Source organism: Vanessa atalanta, chromosome 27 (assembly GCF_905147765.1).
Source record: "Vanessa atalanta chromosome 27, ilVanAtal1.2, whole genome shotgun sequence".
Classification (NCBI taxonomy): domain Eukaryota; kingdom Metazoa; phylum Arthropoda; class Insecta; order Lepidoptera; family Nymphalidae; genus Vanessa; species Vanessa atalanta.
Genome location: NC_061897.1, coordinates 381,807 through 395,547, shown reverse-complemented (window position 1 = coordinate 395,547; position 13,741 = coordinate 381,807). Strand labels below are relative to the sequence as shown.

The 13,741-nt window shown below is 33.3% G+C and overlaps 1 protein-coding gene across 1 annotated transcript; it reads left to right on the top strand.

The window, feature by feature from the left end:
* The first annotated feature begins 527 nt into the window (after positions 1-527).
* LOC125074169 (aldo-keto reductase AKR2E4-like) lies at positions 528-11,864 on the top strand. The gene is made up of 8 exons (XM_047685413.1): positions 528-626; positions 3,660-3,758; positions 4,397-4,507; positions 5,529-5,600; positions 5,962-6,078; positions 9,028-9,195; positions 10,252-10,455; positions 11,267-11,864. The coding sequence occupies exons 1-8, from the start codon at positions 576-578 to the stop codon at positions 11,459-11,461; spliced, it is 1,017 nt and encodes a 338-aa protein (XP_047541369.1). The 5' UTR covers positions 528-575; the 3' UTR covers positions 11,462-11,864.
* Positions 11,865-13,741: the final 1,877 nt, after the last annotated feature.

Sequence of the window (13,741 nt, the reverse complement as noted above, 5' to 3'; positions counted from 1 at the left end):
TCTATAGAATTCATACAATTTATAGCCCTCATCTATTTACGGCGATCGAAGCACAAAGGAAATAAAATACATTTTATATATTTATAGAGTGGAGATGTAAATTGCATTCAAAGCCCATAAATAGACGTGCAGGCTTAATCCGTTGACGATATGGAAAATATAATAAAAATGTTAATTTATTGTCTATAGTAATATTACAAAACTCAAGAGTTTGTTTGTTTGGAAAGACGCTGATCTTTTGAGAGCTTCACTTGGTGGTAAGGCTTTATTCAAGCCCGTCTGGGTAGGTACCATCCACACATCATTCTTCCACGAAACAGCATTACTCAGTGTTATTGTGTTCCGGCTTGAAGGGTAAGTAAGCCATTGTAACTACAGGCACAGGGTTTCTCAAACTCATGTATAACCAAATCTGAAATACATCAAGCGAAGTTGAGTCGAACAGCTAGTTATAAATGTAATACCTTCGCGTTTCATCGTTCCAAGCTGCAGAAGTCCTAGCATGCTATTTCTCAGTACCATGCGAACAGCCGTCGTGATTTGACGTATCTGAGTTTAAATAAAAATAATTTATAATGTGGAAGTTTTATTACATAGTTTCGTTCTTTGGAGCGGTCATATGTCTTGTAAGTATATATTTGGAATATGTTTCCACTGCGAAATCACATAGTGTAATACGTACATCGATTATTGCGGAAAGCCCAGGCGAGCACCACTGAATTTTCATGTGCTTAATTTGTGTATGTAAGAAATACATTGGTAAAGAAGGCATATTATTCGATACAAGATTATATTGATGATAAAAAAGCGTGGAGTTAATGCTTGTTGACTTCCAGGCAGGAGACATAACATACATAAATATAATTGTATTTAACTAACATTACTGTATTTTTAAAAAAAAAGAGTAACTACTGAGTTTGTTGCCGGTTTTTCTCGGTAGAATCTACATTCCGAACCGGTGGTTGCTTTACTTTAAATAGTTCGTTAAATGACGAATCAAAAGTGCTTGTAAAAGCCTACTTGAATAAACTATGTTTTGATTTGATTTGATTTGATAATTAATCTCATGCTCGGTGAAGAAAAACATCGAGAAAACCTGTTTACTGATGATATGTTTTGGATGTGAATCTGTCAAACGTTTCAACCTGCATTGAGGCAACGTGTTGGAATAAGCTCCAAATCTTCTGCTCAAACAGAGAGGAGGTCTTAGTCAAACAAAAGGAATTTAATGGCTGTTAATATTTGTTTATCAACGAGAGAGTATGTTAAAATACTGATTCCGATGTCTTGGGAGTACAACAAGGCTGGGACCAGTAAAAATTTAAATATATAAATTCTCAGCCGTCGTCCGGTGATTGAAATTTGGTTATGCTTACACCTTGTTCTTCGGAATTTTCGGAAAAGTTTCATATAGTATAAATATACTTATATTCCTGTTTGTATCAATAAAGAACGTAGACATACTGATGTACAAGTATAATTCTTGTATATTACTGTATTTACAAAATAATATTTTTTAAAAAATTTAAATTATTCAAACATAATTTATATCAAAAATAATTAGCGGTTCGTTGCCCATTTCCTCCTGAACTCTAAACCCCTGCTTTAAATATTAAATATATTGAAAAAGTTTTAAATTATAAGCATATGGCATATGACCTCGGACGGACGTACATACAAAAAATAAACCCAACGAACAAAAACTGAATGATATCATATACCGATTTGGAACAGGTTAATGTCTGCATGCAATTTTTATTATGTAATTATATATGTGTGATTTTATTAATAAATTATTTTATACTTGAAATTATAAAAAGAATATTCCAAAAAAAACTTTAGATTGTGATTTTCTAATAGCACCGCTACCTATAATGTGCACAGTCAAGTCAAAGTCAAAAATATTTATACAATATAGAAGTGTTTTACACTTGCTTATTGATAGTCAAAAATCTACCACCGGTTCGGAATTTAACACCTCGGACCTGAGAAGAACAGGCAAAAGAAACTCAGCGGGATATATTTTTTTTTCCATGTTACATGTACAATAATAATTATATTTTAGTTATATGAAACAGCCTGGAGGCGATCATTACATTCCCTAAGTGTGCAGTCAACTAAAAAGTCATTACAATTAACAGTTTTTTTTTTTATTTTTTTTTATTTGGTTCTTCAACGATGTGTACATTGATTATAACAATATAATAATGAAAACATAAATACAAGTAAAATTATATTCTAAGTGTCACAATTACTTAAAAAAGAACACAGCATGCACAAAAAGAAAACAATCAACATCTTAACCTAATTTAAAAACGATTTAAAAACTATTTAAATGTTGATTAAAAGAAAAAAAAAAAAAAAAACTATGTAATAAAAATATGAGGATGTATTAACTTTTTGCTGCCCAGTACGATCTTTTTCATGGACGCAATGGACGTAACATTTAGGTTGACACTGTTTTGATATTCATCATAAGCATTGTACATTTGTGAATGTGGGCACAAATGTACAATGCTTTTGATTAATATATCTTGATTTATAATACAACACTATTTCCCTTAACTATTTTTATCCACTTTAGTTTTACTTCTAAAGTTCGGACAACAGCTTCGTAGAAGTTCAAATGTAATTTTTTGCAACCAAAATGATAGATTTATCAAGCTCTCGACCAATGACGCGTCAAGTCGATGACAAATGTTGTTTATTTGGATTTTGTCCTCTTTTGGTTGGACTATTAAAATATAATATTTGTATAGTAGTTCGTTCGTTTATGCATAACAAATAAATGTATATTTTATTGTTATGTATCATATTAATACTTATACATTTATTCATATGGTTTTCATTTCCTGTAACAACAGTTCCCATTTTTAAATATATTTAGATTTAATATTTAGTTACTAATCTGTGCCTGCACTTTTTCGTCCTAGATAAATTTTATTTAATAATGTTCCTCTTGAGTTAATCGTTTTTAAAAGGTGTGTTTAATTAGTTCCATTAATTCAATGACAAGCTCTATTTGAATGAATGAATCGCAGAACTAAAAGTCGAGTAAAATTATCTTTTGCGTAAGCTTGCACGTCGATAAGATTATAGAACAGATAGAAGGTTATAGAACGTACTGTACGGCCTTCGTATGAGCTAGCTTTTGTATTTTTTTATATAAATATATTTTAAATAAAAATTATTATCTACTAAATTATTTCTTTGTATCTTATTGTGATCTTGAGTTTTAAAAATCTTAGTGACTTCCTTCATCATTGAGTTTAATTTATTTCTTTAAATATAATTGTATTTTTTATGTTTCTGTGATATTAACATAAATGTCATGGTAGCTCTGATTGAAAAAATAGTATTAGTAGTTGTCGCCTACGCTCTAGGGGTTGGCCGTTAAGTTTTTTATTTTTGCCACTTGACGGTAAATGGTCACCACCGCCCATAGACTATGGTGCTGTAAGAATTTTTACGATGGGAACTAAGATGTTATGTCCCTTGTGCCTGTAGTTACACTGGCTCACTCACCCTTCAACCCGGAACACAGCTACACTGAGTACTGCTCTTTGGCGGTAGAATATCAGAGGGTACATATTCAAATAATAATTATATTATAATTATTTAAATTAAGGCCTTATTTAAAATGCTATTTTTTCTTACAGAACGTGCCTCCCACCAGTGTTGCTCCGACGATCACACTTAAGGATGGAATCTCTATGCCTGCATTCGGCTTGGGGACCTGGCTTGGTTTTGACGGAAAGGTTAGTTGTAGTCTAATACCAAGGCAGGATTAGAGGAAGAGTATCCGGGGCTACATCCGCGGGGTCTCCAAAAAAGAAGGAAGCCACCAAAAAATATAATCTACTAGAACAGTTTCCGGCAGCACTGGAATGAATTAGTAAATGAAGCTTGAAACCTGGATCTCCTAAAGCAAAAAAGACTGAGTTCTGAATCATACTAACGTTAACGTCCAATATATAGGTTCTCAGCTATTTAAAAATATGCAGTTGGCATTTTTGGAATGTTTTGTTTTATTTCAACTGTCAACCGGAACAACGGAACGGAAGTGATATTTAGATCGTGGTTGCCTTATGAATACAGGCGGTTAGTAAACGAGCAGGAGGCTCACCTTATGGAAAGTGATTACCACCACCCACGGAAATCTGCAATACCAGGTTGCAGGTGCGTTGCCGGCCTTTTCGAAATGCGTACGGTCTTTTGTTGAGGGTTCCCAAGTCGTATCGGTTTGGAAAAACCGCCGGCGAAAGCTGGTTCCATAGAGTGGTTGTGCGAGGTAGAAAATGACTTAAAAATCGCGTTGTTGTGATTGTTTGTTAGTTTTAAAAAATAAAATATTTTGTCATAATTTTTTGGGGTGTACGATTTATTTGTGTATCAGGGTGGTGTTCAAATGGTAACGACTGACGACGTTGAGAAAGCAGTTGAAGAAGCCATCGATCTTGGATACAGGCACATTGACACAGCGTATATATACTTCACTGAGGAACAGGTATTATTGAATACATTACATTAACAGCCTGTAAATTTCCCACTGCTGGGCTAAGGCCTCCTCTCCCTTTGAGGAGAAGGTTTGGAGCATATTCCACCACGCTGCTCCGATGCGGGTTGGTGGAATACACATGTGGCAGAATTTCGTTGAAATTAGACACATGCAGGTTTCCTCACGATGTTTTCCTTCACCGCCGAGCACGAGATGAATTATAAACACAAATTAAGCACATGAAAATTTAGTAGTGCCTGCCTTGGTTTGAACCCGAAATCATCGGTTAACATGCACGCGTTCTAACCACTGGGCCATCATGTAATCATTATCTTAATAAAAACAAATGTTATAATAAATGGGTAATTCCGTAAAGACAAATTATGTATTAAAGACGTATACACAATTATTATGAATCAGGTTTTCATTAATGTTAAATACGTTATTAAAAAGTCATTAAATTACACTTTTTTATCTTTTGTAATCTAAACACAGCTAAGAATAGAAATTAATTAATCTAACATAACAATTGTTACACAGAAATAATGTTTAAATGAGACGCCATTGTTATGAGGCCATAGAGGTGATGGGCCCTCGTAACTATATTATATATAATTTAAAAAATATACATGTATGTTTATTCTTTAACAATGCATATTCAAGGCTCTCTAGTGAAACTGATTTAAAAAATATACAATTAACTTAAAACAATTTATAAACAAATCAAAATATTTTTAGATCCGAATTGATTTTAGCAAATTAAATGTACCCTTTTAACAAATCACTAGTCGCGCCTATAACGACCTTACTGTTGAAGAATGCAAAAATAAAATGGCGGTTCTGAGATCATTCTAGACTTCCTAACTATACAACCGATTCCAATTGAAGGATTTGAGTTATCCCTACGCCTTCTGAAGCTTGAAACGTTTCAAGCTTAAAAACTTCTTTTCTTGAGGAAAAAGTAGGCTGTGACCTTGCTGTTTAATCGTTTGTAGATTACGTTATATAAAACGTTTTATTCATTCTGTAGGTGGGAAGAGCTGTAAACAACAAGATTAAAAGTGGTGTCGTGAAAAGGGAAGATGTTTTCATCACAACTAAGGTAATTATAATATCTTTTGAAATTGACGAATTACAATAATTGATTAAATTGTCTTGATCGTTAAATTTTGGTATGTGATATTAAGTTTTTTTTCTTTATGCAACGGAGCCTGAAGATAATAGGCTTTAGTAAGTACGAACCCTCTACTAAACCCTACTAATCCCTTGATTTATATTTAATGTTTTAATAAATGAATATGAACCTTATTTCTCATAATAATTAAATATTGATTTGATTATTTTTTTTAATTAAGTAGGATGTTCAAATAGTCGCTGCTGTGCTTTTTGTCGGTAGAATATCTGATGAGTGGGTGGTATCCATCGCACGGGCTTGAAGTCTAAATCTAGTATATTATTTTCAGCTGTGGAACGACAAACACGCCCGCCAGGATGTGGTACCATCGCTTCGGGAATCGCTCGCTAAGCTCAACTTGGAGTACGTCGATCTGTATCTAGTCCACTGGCCCATATCCACATATGTAAGTACATCCAAATATTTCATTAATATCTTGACATACTATGTCAATAAAGAGACTCGTATATAAAATAATGTTTATTATATTTATATTGGTTTAAGCGGCGCGCGCTATTGTAGTTCCCATTATATTTCTGTCATCTTCAACAAACACAATGAATTATACACCTAAAGCTTCCTCGTGGATTACTCCGGCAATTAGATCTAAGAGAAAGGTGTATTTGTATAATAGGTACATGCATATTATAGTAGAGAAAAGCCGGTAATTCCAACTTTCTTAGGAAAAACAGAATTTTTACTTTAAAATATAGTCCTTGGGATCAAGTCAACGAAAACCGGTACAAACTTCACATCAATCAGAAATCAAGTATTTGTTAAGCAAAGTCTAAATCTAGTCCAATTCAACCTCAAATAGACACAAGTTTGTGCGTTAACCGCTAAAACGTCACCACCAGTCGTATCTCCACAATTTGAGGTCACTCCCATTGCTGCCTCAGCTAATATCTGAATACTTGGTGTTGGTATTACGAACCTCGTTCAGTTCCACGATGAATTTTTCGTAATTATATAAGTAGGATTTTTCGCTTTGAATTAAGGCTCATCTCATATTCTTGTTACTATTAACTGTTGGTATAAAAAGTTCGTTTCGATCAGTGGCCTTGGTTTTTTACGCCTAACCATTAAGTTAGTCTTGAATGTTATTTTATTACATAGCAAGCGAACAGATGAATTAAGATTGCTAATTGATTTTATCATTATGATACGACATAAGATGGCCTCGCTGTATAATCTTTTTTATGTGGTGTATGAATCCTGTTCTCTTGACCTTGAATCCTTAAATAAATCTATATAAATAATGTGAAACATTTGTATGTGATTTAAATATAATTGCCAATGCAATAATTATTATTTTAATATGTGTCCGTCTGTCTGTTGGTCTGGGGGTAAATAATATTTAATTATTTATGCTATCAAAGTCTAACAGAAGTTGTGACAAATTGAGTTTACGTAATTTTTTTCTTATGTCCATTGTAGACATTTAAATTAGTATTTATAATTACTAAGAACTATTTTTCGCAACTCTAAGTCGCAATATAAACTCGTATTATAAATGCAGAGGGGCGTTTGTTTATTTGATTGTGCGTTACGCTTTTCCTTCTTAACAACTCGATCTTCTTGAATAGGATAAAGGACAGGCTAAGGGTTAACGTGGGTAAAATCCATTCATTATTGAATGCACTGGCAGTGACATCCGAAAATCACCTGCGTTTTTACGTGACAAATCATTTTGTTCTGTATATAAAAAACTCTTACAAAATCTTGCTATATTGCCAGTAAATTGTAGTGAGGAGTGTAGATTCTCTTCACTTAGACTGATAATATTGACCGAAGACAGCTTAACCGGTTTAGCGGTCATGTATACATCAAGATATCTCTGGTAGTCTACAAAGTCATTAAGGATTATACGCAAACTAGTAATAGAAGGCATGTTATCCATAAATAATAATAAATTGCAAGGAGGTTATGGATGTGTCATTTCAGTTACGGATATTATATTAAATAGAGTTTGCAAAGGAAAAAGTTCAAGATATATTTGACTTTATTTGTAAGGTCTTATTTAAGTAGCTCACTAATATAACGTAATAAATATATTTTTTATCAATTTCAACACAAAGTTTGGCCTCAGCCGCTGAGTTTAACAAGATTTATTGCACTATAATTTCTTATGGTAGGTTGGTGAGCTCATGGGTCATATACAAAAGGAAAATACAATGAGGACTACAAATGATGTTTTTAGGTGTTTATACCACTACCGTTTTAGCAGAGCCGTCTCAAGGTATACCTTTGACACCCATGAATTTGAGGCCCTTTTGTTTGATATTTACTACCATGTACAAATAATTTGTGGCCAGGCCTTAAGTATAGTTTCAAATAAACGGTGCGTTAATTTTCGTAAATTCGTAGGAATCTAATTGGTCGTACAATCTTATGGCTATTTTATAGTATATCTATATCTAGAGCCGAGATGGCCCAGTGGTTAGAACGCGTGCATCTTAACCGTTGATTTCGGGTTCAAACCCAGGCAGGCACCACTGAATTTTCATGTGCTTTATTTGTGTTTATAATTCATCTCGTGCTCGGCGGTGAAGGAAAACATCGTGAGGAAACCTGCATGTGTCTAATTTCAACGAAATCCTGCCACGTGTGTATTCCACCAACCCGCATTGGATCAGCGTGGTGGAATATCTTCCAAAACTTCTCCTCAAAAAGGGAGAGGAGGCCTTAGCCCAGCAGTGGGAAATTTACAGGCTGCTAATGCTAACAATAGTATATCTATTTCTTTCAGAAAGTAGTAAGACGTGCTCTACGTCTTACTACTTTCAATATCGATTAACCTCAATAGCCTCTTTTGATAAATATGTTAGGTATTTCTTACAAATATATCACTTTCGAAAATATACATAGCAGTCAACGTGAGCATAAACGTGTGAAGGAAATTGTTGGTTCTTCGGGGCCCTCTTAGGATGGGGGCCCTGGGCACGAGCCCCATGTGCCCTATGGTAAAGACGGTAATGCGTTTTCGAGACTTGCTTAGTTACGTTAACCTTAGAAGTAACTATGATTTTCAGCGTTAAATGACAAAGTTAGCTTAAACTGTAAGCGTTCATAAATTTTTATTCAAATTCGAAATCAAATGATTCCTTGTGCTCGAAAATGTATGCTGGGTTTATTTGGTATTGTAGTAGCAGGTTTCTTCGAGATACCGGTCAATAATAAAACAGTTAACGCACAGTATTTGTCGAAAGTCTTTATTAAACCAATTGATACATAAAATAATACTCTTCTTCCCCTTTTTCGTATTTGTCGACAAACTTTGATCGCCTGAAAAAATACTTGAATTATATTACATCCTATTTTGAAATAACTTTAAAATCAACCTATATTTTTCCAGTCCAATAATACAGTCAACGAAATAGACTACATCGAGACCTGGCAGGGTATGATCGAGGCCAAGAAATTGGGCCTCGCTCGATCCATCGGCGTCTGCAACTTCAACATCCAACAGCTGGAGAGGCTGATCAACAGTAGCGATGTTACTCCCGCCGTCCTCCAAGTTGAGGTAAATATTTTTATGTTTTTTTATTTAAATTAGGCAGGCAGACAAATGAGACATTTGCATGTCATGCTGCATCTTAGTGATAAACACCGCCCATTATGGGAAATGTTAACCATCCCTTAAATCGGCAATGGACCACAGATCTAGGGCATTAATATGTTATGACAGAATATATGGAAGTAAGATTGTGTTGGTAGGACTTGCAAAATGCTCTATAACCAAGTAATAAAGACGTTCTGACCGAATTACAGCTACTATTAGCCTTTTTGCAAAAAAAAAAAATCTAGTGCACGAGTATTTTTGCAATTAGATTTAAATTTCTCATACTAGAAGAAGAGTCACTTTTTAAGACTGCAAGCGTTGATTTTCTTTTTTCTAACCTATTTCGGTTTAGTGCGGAAAGTTTCAAGGATTAACCAAACGCAGGAGTGCTTTTACTTGAACTTGGCTTGACACGCTACCGCGTGTCTAGATACGGCCCCGGCGTCGTATACCAGCACCCCACTCAACACGTATACCAAAACTTGGCTTATCAAAAGTTTTAAAATTTTTGCTTCCACTAGTAAAATCAAAAAGTTTATATCTAAATCGGCCGCCATTTTTTGCAATATATATATATATATATATAGTGCAGTCTCTATTCTCTCATTTTTATAATCAGATGGAACATGATGATGATGTAGCCGGATACAGCTTAACAGGAACTTAACAGGAAAGACCAATAACTTTTTCCTGCCCGACTCGGTGCTGTAAATCAAGATATATTTTATTCAACTAAACGTTACCATAAAGTACTTGGAATTGACAATATTTCAACTCTGCCACCGTTTACAGCGAGCTTCTAGTAGAAACGGCAAGAATTCGGTTACTCTTTTGAAATAAACTAGATTTACAATTATGTTAGTAATAATTATTGTTCTTAATCAGTCCCGACTTGGAACCCGAGCCTAAATGCAAGCATGTTTATACAAAAATGTTTTAAATTTAGTTACTAAACCATCGAGAGTGTCAGATAGTGTATATAGAGTGTCAAAATAATTTTAATTTAATTATGTGCAGGTCAATCTGAACCTCCAACAAGAAAAACTGAGGCAGTTCGCTCGTGAGCACGGTATAGCGGTGATGGGGTACACGCCATTTGGTTCGTTGTTCCCGAGTAAAGCAACTCCGCAGTCGCCGCCGCCGCGCTTTGACGACCCCGAGCTCGTCAAACTCGCAGACCGATACGGAAAGACAGTACCGCAAATTGTATTAAGATATCTAGTAAGTAATTAATCGTACCTTATCTTACCTAATTCTACGGTGACATAAGAATTTTTTTGAATGGTGATTCTGAGGTCAAACCATCCATATTTATTTGTTTAAAAAATACAATATTATATAAAAATCTGATGCTTTTTATATATAGCGTTGTAAAGTAAATAAATTATAAAATAAAGTTATTATGCAGCGGTCAAATGCAATAAATTAAATAAACTTAAGATATATTTCTATCACTCAAATTCATTTACAAATCTATATTCCCATTTCTATTAAAAGATCGTTGTTTTTCAAAAGCCACTCAACACGTATACCAAAACTTTGCTTATCAAAAGTTTTAAAATTTTTGCTTCCACTAGTGAAATCAAAAAGTCTAAATCTAAATCGTCCGCCATTTTTTGCAAAAAATTACCGCACTATGCAACTGAGAACACAATAATAGTGAGCACGTGCCGGTACAAGTATATGTTTTATACAATTGAACTCGTATCGAGTTGTGCCATCTAGTGATGAGGAGGATAAACTAACATAGAACAATTCTTATCTTTGTCGTTTAAGCTTTAAGCTGACGTAAGACTAAAACTAAAATCTTAAATATATATGCAATACAATGTATAATATTCAGAAAGTTTAATGGAAAAATAAATAAAAAAGTTGCGTGCTTAATTAAATATTAATAATAAAATAATAATTATTATTATTATTGTAATTTTAATCTCTTATTCACCTCAACTATAACACTAATATAAATAATTATCATAAATTCAATCACTCGTAATTTAAATTTGTAATATACTCTTTTTTATTATTTCAGTTCGAGCTTGGCGTTGTACCAATCCCAAAATCAGTGAAGAAGGAACGTTTGAGGGAGAATTTAGATATCTTCGACTTTGAACTGAAACCAGAAGACAAGGTTCTTCTTAAGAGTTACGACAAGAACTACAGAACGATAGACCTAAAATCTCTGTGGTCTACGTCTAAATTCTATCCATTTGAACTTGACGCATAATTAAATATTACACCTAACATTTTTATACCACATCAATATTATCTTTGATATATTAAAATCAAATAAATTACATTCTCAATAATAACTGAAATAAAGTAACTGTGTTATTAATCAAACTTTTTTTGGGACTTGCTTTGATAAAATATAATTGAATTTGTTAAATAATTTAACATTTATAGTTAAATGAATAAAACAACCTTGCTTCTGTTTACCGTGTTAGCTACTAGATGGCGCGCGATCTCTCTTTTTCATAACAAAACTATAAATAATTATGAAAACTCGGTTATAAGCCAAAAAATTGATATACCTGTTTAATTCATAGATAAGCAGTATGTATTATGTAATATATTAATGGACATGACATTCTTATACTGAATACATGACGTAAATATATATTAGTATATTTTTATCTGTTTCTTTACCTACTACCTACTGAGCACGAAAATTATTATTATAGAAGCATTACACTTACTTATTTATTTTCAAATTAAACACCAACGTTGGTTTGGGAAAGAAAATACCCTGACTCGTGAAAAAAAGCCTGAAGAAACTAAGCGGATTTTTCTGTCAGTTTATGATTGTTTAAATATATATTGAACATCACAAAGAAATAGCAGGAGACGTTTCATTCCCAAGGTGCTATCTACTCGCTAATAGGATATTTGATTGGTTTTCAAAATCCATTTTATATCACTTAGTAGAATATACGGAACCCAGTAAAAGTTGTGTTTTTTAATTCTAGTAGATACATAGTTGTTGAAAAATATCAAATTAAAAATTGAATATTTTAATAGCGCGCGAAAACGCTATTTTGACAATATGGCGGCAAAGGGGTCGGTGACGTCACTTGCCTGTATTGTAATCTGTGGCACATATAATCCACATACAGTAGGCAGACGAGGTTAACAAGCAATTGACGTCATCATAAACCCGACTAACCAGGAGCGTTTTGTGTCACGTGACAAACGTTTAAAAAAATGCATTTTTATTTATCGATTTTTTAAATAAATAAATTATTATTTTCAACTTTCGTTAATAAATATCCCCTTTTTTGCCATTAAAAAAAACTTTCCGTGATCCTGTTGTGAAACCGTAGACATTGCTCTACAGAAGAGTTACTGACTCTATGTAGTCGATATCGTAAACCAAATTATTATGTAATTTTTAATATAATTAAATTATGCATACTAAAACTTCCGTATAATATCATGTAATTATAAAAGTATCTCCGGTTTTTCTCTATTCTCTACTAGATGGCGTTTCATGAAGGTTTGTAAGACCATTAAAAGATGGCGCTAAAAATACTAAATAAACGAAAAGATTTTTAAATATGTGCGTTCTGCTTAATAATTATTATAGTTTTTTATCCTTTTTATGAAATCTTTAAGGATACTTTATCAACATTACATTTTTAAAATAATTATTAAGATTTAAAAACAACCAATCAATTAATTAAATTTGAGAACGGAGTAGTGGTTTGCAGAATCTAAAGTTGGTGCCATCTTGGCACTAACTTTACTAGGAGATGATTTTGTGGGGGGATGGTATTTCCCGTTTACATATGTTGTTGGGGCGCTAAGTGTTGATGGTATCGATAGAAGCCAGGTAAAAGACAGTATGGTTGGTAGCTGACAATAGCGTGCTAGTTTGAACGTTTACGATGGCGTTATATTTTGCAGATTAGTTGACCATGTCAACGAGCCAATAGCACAGTAAAAGTCTCGTCGAAATCGGTTCAGCCGTTCCAGAGATTAGCCGGAACAAACAGACGGTTAGACAAACAAAAATTGTAAAAAATGTTATTTTGGTATATGTACCGTGTATACATACATATGCTTTTAGTTAAAATGGGTTATTTTAATATTACAAACAGACACTCCAATGTTATTATATGTATAGATTATTACAGAGTAGTCCAACATATATCCTATCATACATAGCTTTTTGTGTACGATATGTACATATAAGTCAATGTTCTCAACATATACTAGACGGATACCTAAACAAAGACAATGAGATTTGGACATAGACAATTTTACTAATTGATAGCATTTCTCACAGTGTTAATCTTCATTATGATGTTATCAGGAAAAGGGAAAGTTGGTGGATAAGTGTTTAAGTTAAATATAGCGCGGAAATAATCAAATTTAAGTTTTTATTATTGATTTAAGATTAAGATTAATAGTGTTGAATAACAATAAACAATATAAATACCTGTAGTGATCACACTGGTGTCACACTGCGGTCCGTGTAATTTTGATTGCATTGTTTTTGTGATTA

Bases quoted from the DNA above. Each gene is read 5' to 3' on its own strand.
- LOC125074169 (XM_047685413.1), top strand. From the start codon at position 576: ATGTGGAAGTTTTATTACATAGTTTCGTTCTTTGGAGCGGTCATATGT. The intron at 627-3,659 runs GTAAGTATATAT...TTTTTCTTACAG, and splicing joins TTGGAGCGGTCATATGTCTT to AACGTGCCTCCCACCAGTGT. The intron at 4,508-5,528 runs GTATTATTGAAT...TTCATTCTGTAG, and splicing joins TATACTTCACTGAGGAACAG to GTGGGAAGAGCTGTAAACAA.